This window comes from Myxozyma melibiosi (genome assembly GCF_037950935.1).
Source record: "Myxozyma melibiosi strain Phaff 52-87 chromosome Unknown BZA70scaffold_7, whole genome shotgun sequence".
NCBI classification, from domain to species: Eukaryota; Fungi; Ascomycota; class Lipomycetes; order Lipomycetales; family Lipomycetaceae; genus Myxozyma; species Myxozyma melibiosi.
This window is the reverse complement of record NW_027042921.1, coordinates 226,832-243,483: the sequence shown is the minus strand read 5'-3', so window position 1 is coordinate 243,483 and position 16,652 is coordinate 226,832. Positions and strand designations below refer to the sequence as shown.

General features: G+C 50.3%; 7 protein-coding genes across 7 annotated transcripts; 4 read left to right on the top strand and 3 right to left on the bottom strand.

Moving 5' to 3' along the window:
• Nucleotides 1-1,266: 1,266 nt before the first annotated feature.
• On the bottom strand, nucleotides 1,267-4,457 carry BZA70DRAFT_279748 (uncharacterized protein). The gene is made up of 2 exons (XM_064912832.1): nucleotides 4,059-4,457; nucleotides 1,267-3,484 (listed from the first exon to the last, which is right to left on the bottom strand). Exons 1-2 carry the CDS (start codon nucleotides 4,236-4,238, stop codon nucleotides 1,376-1,378), a joined length of 2,289 nt encoding a protein of 762 aa, XP_064767709.1. The 5' UTR covers nucleotides 4,239-4,457; the 3' UTR covers nucleotides 1,267-1,375.
• On the bottom strand, nucleotides 4,458-5,902 carry BZA70DRAFT_279745 (nucleophile aminohydrolase). Its single transcript, XM_064912831.1, has 4 exons — nucleotides 5,478-5,902; nucleotides 5,288-5,412; nucleotides 4,948-5,202; nucleotides 4,458-4,869 (listed from the first exon to the last, which is right to left on the bottom strand). Exons 1-4 carry the CDS (start codon nucleotides 5,638-5,640, stop codon nucleotides 4,819-4,821), a joined length of 594 nt encoding a protein of 197 aa, XP_064767708.1. The 5' UTR covers nucleotides 5,641-5,902; the 3' UTR covers nucleotides 4,458-4,818.
• On the top strand, nucleotides 5,793-7,842 carry BZA70DRAFT_180009 (WD domain-containing protein). The gene is made up of 2 exons (XM_064909935.1): nucleotides 5,793-6,370; nucleotides 6,432-7,842. The coding sequence occupies exons 1-2, from the start codon at nucleotides 5,992-5,994 to the stop codon at nucleotides 7,745-7,747; spliced, it is 1,695 nt and encodes a 564-aa protein (XP_064767707.1). The 5' UTR covers nucleotides 5,793-5,991; the 3' UTR covers nucleotides 7,748-7,842.
• An 87-nt stretch (nucleotides 7,843-7,929) lies between these two features.
• BZA70DRAFT_279741 (uncharacterized protein) lies at nucleotides 7,930-9,215 on the top strand. Its single transcript, XM_064912830.1, has 3 exons — nucleotides 7,930-8,106; nucleotides 8,518-8,670; nucleotides 8,734-9,215. Exons 1-3 carry the CDS (start codon nucleotides 8,045-8,047, stop codon nucleotides 8,900-8,902), a joined length of 384 nt encoding a protein of 127 aa, XP_064767706.1. The 5' UTR covers nucleotides 7,930-8,044; the 3' UTR covers nucleotides 8,903-9,215.
• Nucleotides 9,216-9,248: 33 nt separating this feature from the next.
• Nucleotides 9,249-11,113, bottom strand: BZA70DRAFT_180039 (insulin-induced protein-domain-containing protein). Its single transcript, XM_064909937.1, has 3 exons — nucleotides 10,082-11,113; nucleotides 9,848-10,014; nucleotides 9,249-9,782 (listed from the first exon to the last, which is right to left on the bottom strand). Exons 1-3 carry the CDS (start codon nucleotides 10,895-10,897, stop codon nucleotides 9,632-9,634), a joined length of 1,134 nt encoding a protein of 377 aa, XP_064767705.1. The 5' UTR covers nucleotides 10,898-11,113; the 3' UTR covers nucleotides 9,249-9,631.
• On the top strand, nucleotides 11,037-11,950 carry BZA70DRAFT_180034 (subunit of an adoMet-dependent tRNA methyltransferase complex (Trm11p-Trm112p)). Its single transcript, XM_064909936.1, has 3 exons — nucleotides 11,037-11,378; nucleotides 11,470-11,571; nucleotides 11,630-11,950. Exons 1-3 carry the CDS (start codon nucleotides 11,175-11,177, stop codon nucleotides 11,732-11,734), a joined length of 411 nt encoding a protein of 136 aa, XP_064767704.1. The 5' UTR covers nucleotides 11,037-11,174; the 3' UTR covers nucleotides 11,735-11,950.
• Nucleotides 11,951-15,238: 3,288 nt separating this feature from the next.
• BZA70DRAFT_179939 (uncharacterized protein) lies at nucleotides 15,239-16,646 on the top strand. Its single transcript, XM_064909934.1, has 2 exons — nucleotides 15,239-15,698; nucleotides 15,768-16,646. Exons 1-2 carry the CDS (start codon nucleotides 15,433-15,435, stop codon nucleotides 16,267-16,269), a joined length of 768 nt encoding a protein of 255 aa, XP_064767703.1. The 5' UTR covers nucleotides 15,239-15,432; the 3' UTR covers nucleotides 16,270-16,646.
• The last annotated feature ends 6 nt before the right edge of the window (nucleotides 16,647-16,652 follow it).

Sequence of the window (16,652 nt, the reverse complement as noted above, 5' to 3'; positions counted from 1 at the left end):
GATTCAAGAGCGTCTGAAGATGAACATGAATCCACTTCCGCTTCAAGCACGTGCAGATATCAATTCACGTGATTAGAACGCGCTAAAACCGCGTCTGAATTTACGGTTTTGAGATGCTGCAACTTTAATACCAAAAGTAGAAGAACATAAACAAACGCGCTTGCGGGCTACCTCAGTAGAAGCTGCACATCTCTATTTTCGGAGTAAGAACAGAGGACGTAGTTAGAGAAGTAGCTGTGAGTGTTTTTAAAGCAGGGAGGTGAATATTTAGAAAGCGGAGGTAGTCAACGGGAGCACGGGATCCGAGATCCGAGAGCAGGTGTGGGACTGACGTCTGGTCTGTGATTTAATCTAAGGGCCAGCCAGCTCCTGTGCCGATTCCAGAAACAAGACGCCAGCCACTGTCACATCTTCAGCTTTGTTACTATCCCTTGCCTTTGTCTGGTTAGAAGACGAGCTGTTGGTTGAATATCCGCCAAGGCTCACTTTTAAATATAGAAAAATAGAAAAATAGCGGACGAGTTCTGTTCAGGAGAAATAAAGTAAATTGCTCAATCAACCAACCCTTTGTCCGCCACTGGCCGCCCATTTCGTGCAAATCATTTGCTTTTATTTCGCGGGAATAAAAGGGTTTTTTTCTGGAAACTATGAAACTCTGTCTTGTGTATCCATCTGCTTTTTTTTCAACACTGTGGATCAAACCAGATCTCCTTCTTTTCACCATATCTGGGCGTAGACCGAGCAAAGGAGAAAGTTTCCTCGCGCAGGGAGAATAAGGCAAAAATTCCCGGTCTGGGTTATAAGACCTACTTTACTAAATCTCCTCCTCAATATTTGTTTAATGTTGTCGTTGTTTCATGATGATCGTCCATCGAAATGACGAAATGTTAATTGAAAATAACTCTGGACAAAGAAATGTGTCAACGAGGGTTTTTCTCTTGTTCTGTTTGGTTCTTTACTAACAAAGAGCTGTTATGCATTTTTCAATTTTTTTTTCGAAAGACTTGGTTCTAGGCAGTTGACTGTTGGAATCCGATGTGTGATAGTTCTCCATGTTTTCTACATACAAACGATAGAAACTGTGAGACTGCGGTCTCAGATGACGTACTCGAAAACCAGAGTATTCTGATCGACTGGAATGCCTTCCAAGAAATACAAAGAAAATACTCACAGAATATCTTCTAGAAACACAGAATCTATAGCCCGGCGTGCTCTTAACGTACCGAAAGACATTTATACACAGATAAGGCGATAATATATGATCATTTAACCAGAACGATACCAAAAACACAGACAAAGCTTTCCAAGACCAAAAAAGTAAAAATCAAGTATTTGTAAAAGTGCTAATCTAATGAAAACACACAAGAACTATAGTCTAAAGAAAATCATGCAGGACTCCATATCCATAAATGCCCAAATCATCTAGCCTTCTGCTGAGCATCAAAAACCTCTGGTTCTCCTCCAATGTCGAAATGTCGTCCATCGCCATCACCCCTGCTTCTCCTGCTGGCTGGCCGTCGGCGTCGAACGGAGAGAGCTCACCTGAGAGGAACAGCTCGGCAGCGGTTTGGTGTATGCTGCTGCTTTCGGTGTCTAATGTAGGGTTCTGGTGCTGCTCCTGATCGATGGTGTAGTACGCATTATCAACGCTCGAAGAAATCGCCGTATTCGTAGATGCAACCGACGCGTTATCCAAGCCTGGGTAAGCAGCTACCGACGTAGGGGTAACTGCGTTCAGCGAAACAGGCGTGATCGGATACCCTGAAACTGGAGCTGAACCAGGCGCGTACGGCGACTGTCTGCCACTGTACGGAGACGGAGGATGAAGCGAGGCCGGCTGCACGCTCGGTGTGCTGGCCACAGAGCCTGACCGACTGCTGTTTGGCGTCCCGACCATCGGCTCTGAGCCAATAGTCGCTGCCGCCGACGACGTGTCGAGGAATAATCGCTGCTGCGGCTGCGATTGCGGCTGCGAGGTCTGCCTGCTTGCAGTCGCGTATTTGGGCGACTCTTCTCTCTGTAAACTGGCACCGTGCGGAGGAAGAAGACCATATTGCGACCCAGCAGCCACCTTCCTGAACTCTGCGTCGTCTTCGGCAAAATCCCCGTCTCGAGAACCATCCCCTTTCGACTGCGCACGCAGCCGTTTATACTCCCGTCTCCCGGCCCCGTCCGACCCAAACTCCAGCTCCTGCAGCGAGTTCGATATCGACGTCATCGGCGTGATCGGCGTCATGGGAAGCATGCCGTCTATAGTATCGGTCTGGCTGATCGAGCTCACACTTGAGCCTATGCTTCCTCCGCTATTGTTTCCGCGGCCGCCGATACTCGACTTTCGAGAACGCGACGGCGGCTGCGAGGTCACGAACGAGACGCTTTTCGATCTGCGCATCGAGCCCGGCATGTCTCCCGAGTGTGAGTCCAGCGACATCATCATAGGCGGCGGAGCAATCAACTGCTGCCGAGCCGGACTTGCGCCAGACATTATCGACGGAGCAAAGTTAGCCACATACGGCGGCGCAGAGGTCAACGGCAGCGGATTCGACTGCGGGGCTGAGGAGTAGCTCTGTGAGCGATGCAGCCGAACAGATGGCAGAGGTCGGCGTCTTCGCGCTGCTAGCTTTGATTCACTCCCGCTCACCTGTGACGCCAGCGGGGAAAACATGTTGCCGCCGGCCTGTGCCGCCTGGTGCTGTTGGAATTGTCTCTGCACCTGCTGGTGCTGGTATTGCAGGTCGAGCTCGACCAGCAGCGGCGTGGAGTATGTGCGCTGAAGGGGGATCGGCGACATCATTTGCTGTGAAGAAAACTGAGAGGCGGGCGAATTGCCGATTTTGGAAACAGTATAGGGTGTTCCCGGCTGCGACGTTACGTACACAGGCGAATGCTGGGGTTGGAAAAAATATCCGGCCGAGCTTGGCGGCTGCTGGTATGGCGAGAGACCGTAGAGTCCTGCTGCAGAAGCTGCCGCCATCGAGCGGTCGACCGATGCATATGAGCTGTCAGCGGGGGAGACGTACTGCGGCGACAGGCCGCTATCCGCAGTGACCAGCCGAGCAGGCGTAACAGGCCCGACTTGAGAAACAGACTTTGAGTGGCGACGAATGGGAGTATGATGCTTGTCAGGGGTTTTGATCGGAGTCACGGGTGGGTACGCTGATGCCATGGAGGAGGTTTGCAGTTGGCCCGGGGATTCGGCGGAGGTTGAAGGGGAGGGGGTTGATGGCCGGTCATGGTCAAACTGGAACTCCGCAGGCTGCTGCTGCTGCTGCTGATGCTGATGCTGATGCTGATGCTGTTGATGCTGAAATTGTGGTTGCTGTGGTTGTTGTTGATACTGCTGCTGTTGTTGAAATATCACTGGCTGGTACTTTGACTGCTCTGAGGGCCCAGAGGCACTGGCTTGCGCCAGAATCATCTCCACTCTGGAGGCCTCGTACTCTTTCTCATCTTTCATCCTGCGCCGGCGATCGGTAAACCATAACTAGAGATCAATGTCAGTAATATGAAACAAAATTAGCAATCACGAAGCAGTCTAAGCGTGTTCCGACGTGTTGGCACCTCCGAGGGGGGCTGGTGGTGCGTAGATCAAAGCTGTCAGGTGCTGCAAGCTAGGGGCGGGGTTGGGGGAACCCAGAGTAGGAGGAGACCAGACGAGAGACAAGAACGAGGACGAGCTGCCGAGAAAGCGATGAAGGGAGGCAAAAAAACAGTATTGCGCAAGCGTGAATAGCTTGAGATGCTATACTTCCAGTTTGATCGGCAATTGGGCGGTTTGGCTGCAGCAAGGGCGGTGAAAAGACCACTTGAGGTAATAACGGCGCCCGTCTGATCTCAACCCCCATTGCCATCTTTAGAGCACCACAACAGCACCACCACGGCGACGCTTGCAAAACACCCGGGGCATATCAAACATTGAGCACTGTAGTCGACAATTCTCAAGTGTATGTACTTTCAAATCTTCTGCACAGGCCAAAAACACGCCGAACTTGCAGACCGCCGGGACACCCCTAGACTGGCGAGCAATTGCCCAAAACACAAGCAAAAGAGACACGAACCTGGACCACGCGAGGAGCTATATGCAGCTGATCGCTGATGGTATCGCGAACCGTCGCATTCGGACGCGGATTCTCAGCAAAGGCAAGCTCGAGGTTGGCGACATGGGCATGCGTAAGATTGAGCGCCCGCGCGCACTCGTCGAGCTCGACGACAGGCCTCGAAGAAGTTAAGGGCGGCATAGCCCGTCCACCAAAGGAAGCAACAAGACTTGGAAACCGAGATTAGAGCAGAGGAAGAACGAGAGAAGGCAGACAAAGAGAAGAAAGAGAGAAAAGCACCCAAACTAAATTCAAATTGCGAGAGTCCGACGGTTTACAAATGTGACGACCGATCGAAGAAAGGGATGAAATCCAAAGCCGCACGCTCCAATCTGATCTGGTCGCCATCCGAGTCCGAGTTCGGTCTTCGACTCGACCACTTTCGTTAGCTTTTCTACGAATCCTACAATATATTTAGACTCTCGTTCAATCTCCCCCGTCGCTGCTTTATAGCAGAAGCAAGCTGCCGAGCACTCGGGAATCGGGCTGGATCTCCTGTCCGGCAACGCCAGCCTGGAGCTGGCACCTGCGCCCAGTACGGAAACAGTCGTGACTCGGCCGTTGCTCCCAAACCGCCAGAGGCCAGCTCCCGTTCTCAACCCTGGCTCACAAAAACATCCAGCCATGTTTACTTCTCGCAGCCAGCGTAAATAACCGCACGACACGTTTCTTTTATTTCATTAAGATTCAGCGGGTCGTAACCCTATATTGTATGCTTGCTCTATTCAATCACCTTCTCTGTCCGGATACCGTCCTTATCCACTACCTTGATCTGTAAACAGTGGTAAAAATACCGCGTTAGCATTCTCTCCACTGCACATCATCATAATCATCGTCAAAAAGCACTCACATCAACGCCTTTGAAATCGATAGGCAACCGCTTCTTGAGCTCAGCAACACACATTTCTGCAACCTTCAGACCTTCTTCCAGCGTCAGATCAGTCCGGTGCCATCTGTCCAACAATGAGAGAGTGTAGTACGCCGCATATCCGTGCGCGGCATATGGAACAGACACCTTCGCCGACAGATAGTCCACCCAGTTCAGCTCGGGCTTGCCTTTCGCCTCGTCGTATCCAGCAACCAACACGTTAACATTGTACGGTTTCTAGATGTCGTAATAAAACTGTCAGCATATTGCATCATACACACTTATCCATCCCACCTATTAATTCACAAGGGCAAGCACATACCCGGCTTCGAAGGCTGGTCGCGAGCTGATTGCGAAGGAATGAAGTGATGGCAGAAGGCGACAGCTCGACTGCGTTGCGCATCTCGTGCAGTTGGATGTTGGCTTGGATAAACTCGGCAAATTGCACTAATCATACAGCATCAGCATCAACATCCGCATCAGAGCCTTAGCCCAGCTCAATCACTACATACCTGTGTCTCCGGATTCACCAGTAAACGCCATCATCGTGTGTGGAGACAGAATCCGGGTCTTGTCCTTGTCATCCGCCTTCAAGATCGATACTCCTCGCACGAATGCACGCGATGTGATGACGATGACCTCATTCGCAGTTGTGATTCCCAGAATAACGTCCATGATGTGTAGCTACCGGTTCTTTGAATATGATTGAGGAATGTGCTGCGATAGATCAACTGATCTGCTGTTCAACGATGGGTTAGATCCTGGACGTGGATGACAATTTGTGGTCGACCAGTTGTCTCTCGGCTTCTCTCCCAAACCTCCCGCATTTATGCCCAGATCACGTGAACAGTACCAACACCTCAAATCTGACAATTAGAGTTTAAATGTTTTTTTTTTCGCCAGACGTCCCAATCGTAAATTTTTTGGGATTTTGCAGATACTCTTTCTTCCACATCGCGAACGGAGCAGCAGTTCTTACCTCGATCCCAGACCTTTCCAGAGTCGCAAACCGTTCGAGCTGACAGAATGTCAGATCCTTTTTTTGCTCGCAAGCGGAAACGCGGGGGTCAGTCCGCTGGTCGTGGAGCTCCGAACGGCCGAAGTCAGAGCCAGAGTAATGGCCGTCGCGGCGGCGGAAGAGCAAACGGCAACGGCGTGTCGCAGCGTGAACCACATATTGTTGAAGGTTCCATAGCTTCTGAAGATGACGAGGAGATTACGGATCCCGAGTCCTCGGATGAGGAAGACGCAGAGATGAAAGATGCTGAAAGCGGTAGTGGCGAGGGCAGCGACTCTGATGAGATCGAAGACGCTGATGAGGATGAAGAATTTGCAGACGAGTCTGCGGCCGACAAGCGGCGGCGGCTGGCCCAGCAATACCTCGATAATCTACAGAGTGAAATAGGTGTGTTTGAATGTTGCTGCAAATGTTTATTTCTTGTATTTGCTAATGCTTTCGTGATCAGATACCGCTGGTTTCGACGCGCGCGACGTCGACAAGGATATCCTCGCAGCAAGACTTAACGAGGACGTTGCAGAAGACCAAGGCCGTCTGTACAAAAACATTGTCAAAGCATTCACCTTTACCCGTCCCCAACGTCTATTTCTCTCCTCAAAGAAGATGCTGACGGCCACAGACGTGGCTACTCCTGACGAGCCTACGTTTGCCTACGTTGTCTCGAAGGATCGCACATTATCAAAATTTGACCTTGCCACCGGCGCTAGAGTCCGCTACGCCGCGGGCCATAACGAGAAAGACATCATCTGTGTTGCCGTCTCGAACGATGGTGCATTCGTCGCTACCGGATCGGCCGACCACAAGATCAATGTCTTCGACGCAAACAGTCTCGAGCTTCTCAAGTCATTCACGCAGCACCGAGGAGCTGTTACCGGACTTGCATTCAGACGCGGAAGTCATATATTATATTCATGCAGCGCAGATCGTACAGTAAAGAGTTGGTCGCTGGACGCACTGACATATGTTGAGACTCTGTTTGGACATCAGGACGAAATCAGCGCGATTGCGGCACTCGCGCAGGAACGATGCATCACGGCCGGTTCGCGCGATAGGACCGTCCGTTTGTGGAAAATTGTGGACGAGTCTCAGCTTATTTTCCGAGGAGGTGGAAGTGGAGGATCCGCTGCTCGGCCGCGGAAGGCAGTGGAGGATGGATCCGCCGCTGCTCCGGAGAAGAAGAAGGCGGTATACCTGGAGAACAGCATCAATTGCGTGGCTCTTGTGGACCACCATATTTTCGTGAGTGGAAGCGATAACGGAAGTCTTTCTCTGTGGACACTGGCCAAGAAGAAACCCGTCTACGTTGTTCCTCAGGCGCATGGGTTTGATTCGCTGGCAAGCCCGGAGCATTACTCCGCGGAGCAAGATGCTTCGAAGATTGAATTGCCTCCCAAGCAACCTCGATGGATTACTGCACTTGCGACTCTGCCATACGCCGACATCGTCGTTTCCGGATCTTGGAACGGAAGCGTCAAGGTGTGGAAAGTGAACGTAGACGAATCCGACCGAGTCGATAGAGATGGAACTTTACTCGGCGGCACGAAGAAACAGTATGAACTACAGCCTGTCGCCGAGCTGCGCGTGCAGGGCGTGGTCAACGGTCTGTCGGTTGTCGAGGACGGCAAGGACGCGCTGAAGATCTGCGTCGCGGTCGGCAAGGAGATGAAGAACGGGCGCTGGTTCAAGAAAGGGAGCGCGAAGAACGGTGTCCACGTGCTCACGCTCAAGAGGACGACGAAGAGGGGCGTTTTAGCTGGAGCATGATGTGGATTGTATTATAGACACAAAAGCTTTGCATTTTCTAATTTTTGGGCTGTAACATTGTTAATAGGACTAGAACTACAAACTACCATCACCGGAATAGTAAACAAACAGCGACGGGGCAATGGGGTTAACGGCCATAAGACCCGAATCCCCGGCGGTATTTGCGGACCCAGAACAGCAGAGTGCGCCCTCCACCGTCCTTAATTCGAGCGCACTCCACTGGTTTTCTGCCCGCCAGCCCTGAAGTTCATCCATTCCGTCCACACAGATTTCATTCTACAGTAACAACAGATCATTATGTCTCCAGCAAACGTCTTCCAGCGATTCGGCAGCTTTTTGTTCTCCAAGGACTTCCTGAAGTACGTACATTCTCTGCTGCTGTGTCGAGACGCACTCTTCCGGAGGATTGTGTGGGATGATTGAGGGGGAGGGGAAATATCAACGGAACAATATTTGATGCACAATGGCGTTCACTTTGCTATTTGCAGAGGGTTGAATGTTTTGTGTTTGTGTTTCAAACCGATCCTAGAAAAATTGCTGAGCAGTGGCTTATCTGTGATGACCTGGAAGAGTGCCGTTCGAGACGTGGGGAAATGTCGGATATCTGAGTTACTAACAATCTCGTTCTATTATCTAGATGTTTGTGTTTGCTCATGTCTACATTTAATCTCTGGTATTATGAATACTGACTCTAGTCCTTTTGTCTTTAAACAGATGTCTGCTCGACTCACTTCTGGGGTATGTTCAATCTCCTACTTATTGTCTCTGAGAAAGCGCCTGCTAACTATACATCTCTCAGGTCCCGTCTCCAACTTTGGTATTCCCGTCGCGGCCGTCATGGATATCAAGAAGGACCCTACTCTCATCTCTGGCCCCATGACCGGTTCCCTCATTGTCTACTCCCTCGTTTTCATGAAATACTCGTACGTCTACCATACCTTTTATTACTCCGCCAGACCTCAATATTAACCCCACTCTGCAACCAGAATGTCCATCACCCCCGTCAACTACCTCCTCTTCGGCTGCCATCTTGTCAACGAGTGCGCCCAGCTCGCACAGGGATTCCGCTACGTCAATTACTGGAACTTTGGCGGCCGCGAGCGAACCATGACGGCTGAGGGTGCTGCTGCCGGCGCCGCTGCCGCTGCCAAATAAGCGTCTCTTTTTCTTCTATTTCTCTATGTTCACTGAGATTGCTACAGTCTCTTGAGGAGTGTTGTGGGTCAGTCTCGGTTTTTTGCAACTGTTGTTTGTGTGTGTGTTTATCAATGTTTTGCTATATAGAAGATAACAGGATGATGCGCTCATTCCTGGAGAAGTCCTTGGCCATGCGGTTCTGCGGGGCTCAAGGTATTCCTATGTATGAGAGGTTGATAGTTTTGTCGGTGTATCTTTCTCGCAATCTACTTTTTGTACGGCTGTGCAGGTCACATCAGTCAAGCTAAATATTACAAGTTTAAATATCTACTCTATGTAAGCTCTTCAGCGCTATAATCGCGTGAGCAGACTTGGTTATTGAATGATGTAGTATGATTCATTCAGAACGGTCGTAAACATTACTGTAGACCTTCAAACACGCTTATCCGTCACCAAAAGATATACAGCGACAAACTCGTACCCAAGTCCTCACGACATCCCGCTAGACTGACCAAAGCAAATAGAGTAGGAACACGAGAGGAAGACAATACAAAATGTGGATTATTGAGATGTACCAAGAAAAAAACAAAGACAGAATCGAGCTCCAAAAGGATACGGATATGTGCTTTTCAACGACAGTATAATCTACCATCAAAGTCAAATCAAACAAAAAAATTACTCCTGGAGCAATCACTCAGGAGAAGCAGAAGGGAAAAGAACAGAGAGCAATGAGTGACGATGCGACTACTACCGAGGAGAGATCGCGGATGCTGCGCTGTCATTCTTCGGACCTAGAAGTTTCCGGCCTATCATGCCGAAGCAAATCGAGCTGCAGAAAAAGATTGACGCGATCCATGTCGCGACCGCGATGTAGTCTTCGGACCAGCCGCTGGAGGTACTAGAATGAGGAGCTTGTAAGTAAGCAATCGCGAGAATGCATGAGAAGAAACAGTGCAGACTTACGGGAGATGGGTGGGATAGAAATACGCAAAGAGAATGGTGCCGCTGATAGCAGTCAGGGAGGATAGTATGAAACCATTGACGGAAGTATCGATGGCAAACCACAGAAGCGGATTCAGAACCGCCAAGACGACAGCTCCCTGTAGCGTGGATGTCCAAGGCAAATGCCGCTATATGAGATATACATGTAAGTAAGAGACTCTCTGAGGCCGTCGTAACAAATCACATGAAACTTACAATGCCATAGGAAACACCAATGAAAATACCGACCGCGCGGATTATAGGGTACATCAGCATAGTCACGCCACTTCCAGACGAATTCAGCAGACTATTCTTGGTCGGTCCAAACAGCGCTGGCGATATTGAATCCACAAACGGAAGAATCGAGCCCAACGCGATACCCATAAATCCCCAGGTCAAAGTAAAACTGCCGATAGGATCGACGTTCAGAGTCGTGTTGGTGACAAAGTGGTTGTCCTGCAACTGTGTAATGAGGTGTCCATATGCAACACCAAACGAGAAGAGCAGGCTTATCTTCCCAAACAGTATCAGCCTTGTGGAAGATCCATTGGCAGACGAGGCGATAGCAGCGTTCGAATACCGGCGTCGTTGTTGCTGCTGAAGCTGCGAAGCGCTCAGAGTCTTGCCGAATGGCGGGCGACCGGACTGTCTACCGAGGCTGCCTCCCTCATTTCTGCGAAGCCGCGCAACCCCATCGCCATATAGATTTGTGGAAGACGAAGGTTGAGTCTGTAGCAGGTCCGGGGTCGACGCTCGACTGTTTGCGTCGTTGAGCGAGTTGCCAAAGATTCCGACGAGAGCCGAGGTAGTCAATGAGACTATTGACTGCGACTTGTGGGGCGCACCCCCTATGGAGTCTGTATCGCTGCTGTAGTCATATTCAGATGCAGAGGGCTTGTCGGGCGTGACGGAGAACTGAGGTGAAGAGCTGGTGTTTGTGCTGGTGCTTGAACTGGTGACTGTGCTGGACGTTTGGGCGAAGGTGCGCAGCGGCTGAGGTTGGAAGATTCCTTCGCTGCCGTTAACTGCCATTGATAAACAGTATGGCAAGTAGATCTAAAACAAAGGCTTCCGCGAGAAACTCGAGCTGTCGGTGCTGAATCCAGAGAGCCAGAGGAACAGAAGGCGAACGAGGTGGTCACACTATGGCTTTCCCCAAGGAAGTTGACACCAAAAAGCCCGAGGTTGAGCTGGCCCGTCGTCAACACGTGATCTTCGCCTAACTCTAACCAGCCGCTCAGAAAATTATTTCTCAAAACTCGACGATATCAGCAAAAGATATCCCACTCGATCCAGAGATATTCCAAACATGAAGCTTCTCACAGCAAATTTTGTGCAGTGCTCAGTTAAGGCCTGCTCGGCTACGCCCAAGTGCTTCCCTTTGCACTTTGATCAGCAGACCGCGGATGTGCCACTTGAGCTGGCACACGAAGACGTCGACTTTAGTCCTGAGTTCATTTACAATATCTTACCGCGTATTGACTGGCCTGCTTTGTTGATTACTGCTCGCGAGGTATGTTCTTTTGAAAGCTGCTTTTGCTGCTGAATCTGGCTGTGTTTTGCTGCTGCCACTACAGCTGGGATTATATACTGATTATGTGCAGCTGGGAAATAATATGCTGCCAGAGACTACGCCCGAGATCGAGAACCCCAACGCTCCCGAGAACGAACAGATTCTGCGAGATCTCCATACTCTTCTTCTTGAGGTAAGCAATCATTATCCACTTGAGCTGAGCTGTGGTTTACTAATCGATTCATGTAAAGACCCAAATCATCCAAGGATCTATGCGATGCGAGAACTGCAACCACATCTACTTCATCCGCGACTCTATCCCAAACTTTCTCCTCCCCGGCCACCTCGTCCAATAGAGCAATCTTCAACACTCGCCTCCTATTGCTCACCTTTGGCCAGGTCCACCTGTATATTACACAAAAGTTCTTCTCGCCGGTCTGCTGAGTTTCTCTTTGTCACGATTTGTTATGTTTGTTTAGGTTGTATATAAGTTTCTTGGTGCCATATCTATTGGGTTAAATCATATTGCGTTATTATCTGAATTTGAGGCTTCGCAAGGCTCGAGGCGCTTGCGAGCGTTACTGAAGTCATCAAAAAGCTGAAAATTTGCGGCGATGGTCGTGCAGGCTGCTGATCTGTAGATACCTGCGTAAGCCTAAACCGCTTCCCCTCTTAGAATTCCCGCCGGGTATTGATATCAGCGCAGCCTTGCTGATGATTACCACTAATCCTCGATATTAACGGCTCCATTTCCGTTAATAAGACAAGAGAGAGAGAAATTGATAAACACGGCAAGTTCCGCGGCGAATATCACCGTGAGCCGCGTAGGGTATAGCGGACTCGATCGCGCCCTGATATCTATCGGATTTGTACGCGTAGCCCAGCAAATCTAAACGGCGACTTGTCTCCTTACAAATTATTTGTAGGTGCAGATAGTGGACATTGCTTGCAAGACGAAGATCGTCCGATTGGACCTACGAATTCTCAATAATCCACTGCCAAATTTAACACTCTGAAAGGAGACGCGTCCAACGTACACAGATCGGCTGCCATCCTACACCATGGAGAGCGGAACTTGAGTACCTAGAAGCGGCTATCAATGGTCTGAGCTTTTATAAATAAATCAACGCGTCTAATATACAGATGAAATCCGAGCCCTTCAGGCGCGGTCAACATATGCATCTGAAAGGTGATTCGTAACTGGTTTACTATATCCGGCGAGCCTTTTATGAACAAGACAGAATCCTGAACGACTGACAAAGTAGCAACATATAGGAAAAAACAAAGAGAGCAGCTAATGGGGTATTGTTATTCAAGACAAAAGAGAAGGAAAATGAGATTTGGCGAACAGCAGTCTTGATCGTAGATGGCCGAAGGTCAACCCTGCGGGCCTACACTGCCTCTCATCTCCGTGGCAAGTTTGAGAACAACAGAACAGTAAATCATTACACTAGTCTCTTAAAATCAAAGTCTTCACCCCAAAGAACTTTCGAACTTTGCGAAGTTATACGCAAGCCTTTGGAGTTCGGATTGTAAAATACATACGTCTCCTCTGATGCGCACGCTAAATATGAGGTTCTCCCTGCCAACCCCCCAGTCTGAGGTTTTCTGACTGTCATATTTTGGTTAGGCAACGTCTATAGGCACGGAAATGGAACGAAAGCACGGATCCAAAGGTCTGGGACGGAATTGATTAGAGACGGCGTATTTCCTCGGGGAATATAGGTATTTGAATTGACGAGGCGATTGTTTGAATCTATACTCAAGAAGCAGTTTATATCGCAAGTTAACCAGGCAGTTATTTTCATAAAAGGAGCCCCTCCAAGCACGAATACTTCTAAAGGCAAGATGAGGCGGTTGCAAAGGCAGATGGACAGTCAGAAGTAGCCTATTCATCGCAAGATGATCTCGCATTCGCAACGTCTATCAGCAACGTCCAAACAACATACTCGGCCCAAATGGCATGATCACCATCAACTGGAGCCATGCCAAAAAAGAATGCAAAAACATAAAAGGGTATAGATTAGGGTGACATTCTCAGACAGTCCAATATCGACTAAGATATCGCAATCGACTACCGATACACTGCCCGCCCATAGTAGCACTTGGCGCAAAATTACCAAACTGGAAAATCAATGGCGCAGCAGACCTCCTTTTCCAAAATGGAAACAGCACGACTGACTACCATGAAGCCGATAAGAGTCAGATGCGGGTAAGCTCAGTGTACATGCATTATGGGGCATGAGGAGTCCAGATTGAGTAAATACTGTCACATCTTTCTGGACAGATGGTCAGCAGCAACACTGTCCCTGGACCAAGTAGCAGACCCGGTTTGATAAGAATTCTGCAAATACAATCAGTAGATCATGAACTCCGCGGCATATTCGTTGTAAATCTATACAACTTATAAATATGAAGACCAGCAAACCAATGCATAGGCGCGAGCAAGAGCGCTTAGGGAGCACAGCTAGTCACAGCGTAAGACTGAGAATACCCACGGCTGCCTGGAATTAAGAAACAACCTTGTGAAAAAGATAATTTACACAGATTTAGATTCCATCGAATATGTACATGGCTGGAGGATAGTTCGCACGTGGCCTTCTTAACTTGAATGTCAGATACGTGCAGTCTCGGTGACAGCGGCCCGTCGCAATAGCTTCGCAATAGCCTCTCGGTAGTCGCATTCATAACAGAAGCAGCAGAATACAAAAAAACAGCAGATACATCATCTCTTTTGCAGCTGCAGAATGTTTTTTATTTCAAATCCCGGTCGTAGAGGTGATCGCAGCAACAATACGCACGATTGACATACCGGCGCCTTTCATCATCGCGACTGAGTGTACCGCACGCCCCGAGGCCCCAACTCGGTTGCTGAATAAACCAGGTCAGAGGTACTGCAACATAATCGTGAAAATGTGCCTGAAATGAAGAGCTCTGATGCAGCTACACGTGAGCGGACCGCCGATCTGGCGCTGCGGTGGAGGTCGCGGACGTGGTGCGGCTGAGGCTGCTCTGTATATCTTCCTTCCACCTGCACTCCAGTTTTCATTGCTTTCCCGTTTTGGCAACATCACCACTTTTCGAGTTCATCCAGCACTCTCTCCAATTGCTGCTTTTTCCTGTTAATCAAATTCAACACAGCTGTATCTATGACAGAATACCCCATATCTGATTATAATTACAACATTGCGACAGCTACTGTTCGGTGGGCATGGAGGGAAAACATGATAAACAGAAGATATCATCCAGATACCCACATCGTGCCATCTGCAAGAGGTCCCGCGCGGACGTATTCTGTTTCTGAATCGCTATCACTGCAGCTTAGCGGGAGTATCTTGCTTGAACAGCCGGCCTGATTTGGCTTAGCAGTTGCCTTCTTTCGACATCGCATACTTCAAAAGATACCTCACTCGGTGGTCCCGCGCGCGTTCTATTCAGCACTAGAGACCTCAATATCTGCTCGTACCCTCCGGAACCGATATTCCGCAAGTGGACCCCTGCTCGCGTGGCCGCCACGGTCTCATCCCCTCTTTCGCTTTCGTGACTTTCGGTGGAGGAACCGCTCATGTACACATCGATACACATAATCGTTGTACTCCCAGTAGCTTCAAATCCACTCACTTCCTGACTTCTATATATTCGGGCCTTCTCCCCGGTCCTCATCATGTTTTCCTCTCCTCGTCCGCCTTCCTTCTAAACAAGTCAGCTGTATACAACTCCAACTGGCTTGCATCTCTTCCACTCAATCCTATCTTCCACTCGTTCATTACAATGAAGACTAGCACTATCCTCTACGCCGCTGCCTTGCTTTCAGCTACCTCAGCGTTTGCCGCTCCGGTCGCCGAGGCGTATGTACACAAAGCATTGACCTCTTTATGCAAGATAAGCTACTAACTACTGCACAGCAAACCCGACATCCTCCTCCCCGAGAAGCTCGTCCTCAAGCGCGAGGCTGATCCCAAGGCTGATCCCAAGGCCGAGGCCGCTCCCGAGGCCTGGGTTCCTCGTTCCGGTCCTCTGTGGGGACGTGACGCCGCTCCTGAGGCCAAGCCTGATGCCGAAGCCTGGGTTCCTCGTTCCGGACCTTTGTGGGGACGCGATGCTGCTCCCGAGGCTAAGCCTGATGCCGAAGCCTGGGTTCCTCGCTCCGGTCCTTTGTGGGGACGCGACGCCGCTCCCGAGGCCAAGCCTGATGCCAAAGCCTGGGTTCCTCGTTCCGGTCCTCTGTGGGGACGCGACGCCGCTCCCGAGGCTAAGCCTGACGCCGAAGCCTGGGTTCCTCGTTCCGGACCTTTGTGGGGACGCGATGCTGCTCCCGAGGCCAAGCCTGATGCCGAAGCCTGGGTTCCTCGTTCCGGACCTTTGTGGGGACGCGACGCCGCTCCCGAGGCCAAGCCTGATGCCAAAGCCTGGGTTCCTCGTTCCGGACCTTTGTGGGGACGCGACGCCGCTCCCGAGGCTAAGCCTGACGCCGAAGCCTGGGTTCCTCGTTCCGGACCTTTGTGGGGACGCGATGCTGCTCCCGAGGCCAAGCCTGATGCCGAAGCCTGGGTTCCTCGTTCCGGACCTTTGTGGGGACGCGACGCCGCTCCCGAGGCCAAGCCTGATGCCAAAGCCTGGGTTCCTCGTTCCGGACCTTTGTGGGGACGCGACGCCGCTCCCGAGGCCAAGCCTGATGCCAAAGCCTGGGTTCCTCGTTCCGGACCTTTATGGGGACGCGACGCCGCTCCCGAGGCCAAGCCTGATGCCGAAGCCTGGGTTCCTCGTTCCGGACCTTTGTGGGGACGCGATGCTGCTCCCGAGGCTAAGCCTGATGCCGAAGCCTGGGTTCCTCGCTCCGGCCCTCTCTGGGGTCGCGACGCTAAGCCCGAGGCCAAGAAGGAATAAATAAAGACGCGCGGGTTTTAGGATCTGCTGGATTTATTATTCCAGGCAGTTTATCAGGTTAAACTTTTTGGTTGTTTTGAGATTGTAAGCGTTGAGGGATGAGAAAGTGCAATTTTGGGCTCTTAGTTGATTTGAGTGCTTAGTAATAGTTAGTTTTATAAATGGTGTTGGAAAAAAGAAAATTAGGCGAGCGCCTTTATTATTGAATAAATCTGATAGTTTCTTGTCATTTAAAGCGTGAAGTTCAGGCTAGTGAGATTAGAGCCCAAGCTCGTGAGCTCGGAGAAAAGCCGAAGTAAAATAGGCTTGAAACTCAATCAGCAATAAGCTCAGCCTTAGCCGGCTCCACGTGGGAACGGGAATTGGCTAAGAACCAGGCTCTGGGCA

Coding starts and splice junctions, on each gene's coding strand:
- BZA70DRAFT_279748 (XM_064912832.1), bottom strand. CDS start 4,238: ATGCCGCCCTTAACTTCTTCGAGGCCTGTCGTCGAGCTCGACGAGTGC. Junction 3,485..4,058: donor TAGCTCCTCGCGTGGTCCAG/GTTCGTGTCTCT, acceptor ATTGATCTCTAG/TTATGGTTTACCGATCGCCG.
- BZA70DRAFT_279745 (XM_064912831.1), bottom strand. CDS start 5,640: ATGGACGTTATTCTGGGAATCACAACTGCGAATGAGGTCATCGTCATC. Junction 5,413..5,477: donor TGGTGAATCCGGAGACACAG/GTATGTAGTGAT, acceptor CTGTATGATTAG/TGCAATTTGCCGAGTTTATC. Junction 4,870..4,947: donor TCGATTTCAAAGGCGTTGAT/GTGAGTGCTTTT, acceptor CACTGTTTACAG/ATCAAGGTAGTGGATAAGGA.
- BZA70DRAFT_180009 (XM_064909935.1), top strand. CDS start 5,992: ATGTCAGATCCTTTTTTTGCTCGCAAGCGGAAACGCGGGGGTCAGTCC. Junction 6,371..6,431: donor TAATCTACAGAGTGAAATAG/GTGTGTTTGAAT, acceptor TTTCGTGATCAG/ATACCGCTGGTTTCGACGCG.
- BZA70DRAFT_279741 (XM_064912830.1), top strand. CDS start 8,045: ATGTCTCCAGCAAACGTCTTCCAGCGATTCGGCAGCTTTTTGTTCTCC. Junction 8,107..8,517: donor TTCTCCAAGGACTTCCTGAA/GTACGTACATTC, acceptor ATTGTCTCTGAG/AAAGCGCCTGCTAACTATAC. Junction 8,671..8,733: donor CTCGTTTTCATGAAATACTC/GTACGTCTACCA, acceptor CTCTGCAACCAG/AATGTCCATCACCCCCGTCA.
- BZA70DRAFT_180039 (XM_064909937.1), bottom strand. CDS start 10,897: ATGGCAGTTAACGGCAGCGAAGGAATCTTCCAACCTCAGCCGCTGCGC. Junction 10,015..10,081: donor TTGGTGTTTCCTATGGCATT/GTAAGTTTCATG, acceptor TATCTCATATAG/CGGCATTTGCCTTGGACATC. Junction 9,783..9,847: donor TTCTATCCCACCCATCTCCC/GTAAGTCTGCAC, acceptor TCCTCATTCTAG/TACCTCCAGCGGCTGGTCCG.
- BZA70DRAFT_180034 (XM_064909936.1), top strand. CDS start 11,175: ATGAAGCTTCTCACAGCAAATTTTGTGCAGTGCTCAGTTAAGGCCTGC. Junction 11,379..11,469: donor TGTTGATTACTGCTCGCGAG/GTATGTTCTTTT, acceptor GATTATGTGCAG/CTGGGAAATAATATGCTGCC. Junction 11,572..11,629: donor TCCATACTCTTCTTCTTGAG/GTAAGCAATCAT, acceptor ATTCATGTAAAG/ACCCAAATCATCCAAGGATC.
- BZA70DRAFT_179939 (XM_064909934.1), top strand. CDS start 15,433: ATGCCGAAGCCTGGGTTCCTCGTTCCGGACCTTTGTGGGGACGCGATG. Junction 15,699..15,767: donor GACGCGATGCTGCTCCCGAG/GCCAAGCCTGAT, acceptor GCCGCTCCCGAG/GCCAAGCCTGATGCCAAAGC.